This window comes from Phalaenopsis equestris, unplaced genomic scaffold, assembly GCF_001263595.1.
Source record: "Phalaenopsis equestris unplaced genomic scaffold, ASM126359v1 Scaffold196638, whole genome shotgun sequence".
Classification (NCBI taxonomy): Eukaryota; Viridiplantae; Streptophyta; class Magnoliopsida; order Asparagales; family Orchidaceae; genus Phalaenopsis; species Phalaenopsis equestris.
The window spans coordinates 1-1597 of NW_018216587.1; the positions used below are offsets into that span (position 1 = coordinate 1).

Here is a 1597-nt window from a genome sequence, read left to right on the forward strand (position 1 = left end):
TATTAGAATTTCAATTCTTCAAAGATTTACAAAATGAATTAAGTGTTTGTCATCACCAAAGGATTTTAGTTGCTTGTCCATGCCTTTCATAGCTACAATAATCTTATCCATACAACGGTGAGATCGGTCTCCAGCAACAAACTCACAAGCCACACCATCAACCTCGATCATACTACATCCAGGCACTTTCCTAACCTTATTTTCCTCCATCACTCTCCTCACGTTCTTCACTTCTTCCCACCTAAAAGAAGATGCATACATATTCGAAAGTAGCACATGAACACCACTATGATCGAGCCCCAATTCCATTAGGCTCTCAACAATCTCCTTTCCCACCTCCACCTCCCCAAGAACTCTGCAAGCATTGAGCAAGGCACCCAACACATAAGAATCAGGCTCCATTGACATCTCCCTTATCAACCTTCGTGCATCATCAATCAATCCAGCCCTGGCTAGAAGATCCACCAAGCAACCATAGTGCTCCACTCCTGGTTCAATTCCATAAACCCTGCTCATTCTTTCAAAGAAATGCCTCCCCAACTCAACTAAACCTAGCCTGCCGCAAGCGCTCAAGATGCATATAAATGTCACTGCGTTAGGCTTCACTCCCTCGGCTTCCATCCGAGCAAACATCTCAATCGCCTTCTCACTCAGACCATGATTTGAAAGCCCTGATATCATCACTGTATAAGCAAAGACATCCCTTTCAGTCATTTCACCGAACACTCGATCAGCGTTATCGATGCATCCACATTTAGCATACATGTCTATCAGTGCAGTCCCTAGAATCCTATCCAATTCCATTCCATTCCTTTCCACAAAAGCATGAATCCACTTGCCCTGATCCAAAGCACCAAGAAAACCACAAGCTGAGAGAGCTCCCACAAGTCCAGCATGGTTAGGCTCAAGCCCCGCAACCTGCATCTCATTGAACGCATCCAAAGCCTCATGAAACATCCCAATGGCTGCATAAGCAGTTATCATGGTGCTCCATGAAACAGCATTCCTCTCAGGCATCACATCAAACAGCCCCCTCGCAACACCAATCTGTCCAGCCTTTACGTATCCATTAACCATGGCACTCCAAGTGACGACATCTGGGTGGTGGCACACGTCGAACAGCTTCTGCGCGTCGCCGATGCGGCCACAGGTAGCGTATAAATGAAGAAGACCATTCATTACGAAATCGTAGTCAGCCCACCCCAACTTCTCGATCTGGGCGTGAATTTGTTGACCGACGAAGAGAGAGGAGATGGAGATGCAAGAGCGAAGGAGAAAGGAGAAGGTGTAGTTGTTGGGGAGGCGGACGGCTGCGAGCATTTGCGAGAAGAGGGAGAGTGCGATAAGGGGTTGGTTGCGGCCGGTGCAGGCACCGATAAGGGTGTTCCAGAGGAACGTGGAGGGAGAATGGGGGAGGTGGCGGAAAAGGAGGAGGGCGTGGTTGAGATCGACGGCGCTGAAGGAGGAGATAAGTTTTCCGGTGGCGAAGGGATCGAAGATTCCGCCGGAGATGAGGAGGTGGGCGTGTATTTGCTTGAGTTCGCCGGAGGAGCGGTGAAGGCGATTGAGACATGTTCCTAGGAGGACTAGGCTTTTC

General features: G+C 48.8%; 1 protein-coding gene across 1 annotated transcript; it reads right to left on the bottom strand.

The window, feature by feature from the left end:
* Positions 1–18: 18 nt before the first annotated feature.
* Positions 19–1597, bottom strand: LOC110035191 (pentatricopeptide repeat-containing protein At5g66520-like; the record flags this gene model as incomplete). Its single annotated transcript, XM_020739428.1, is given in 1 exon segment — positions 19–1597. A coding segment is annotated over 1 exon segment (1579 nt), but the record flags the coding sequence as incomplete, so codon positions are not given.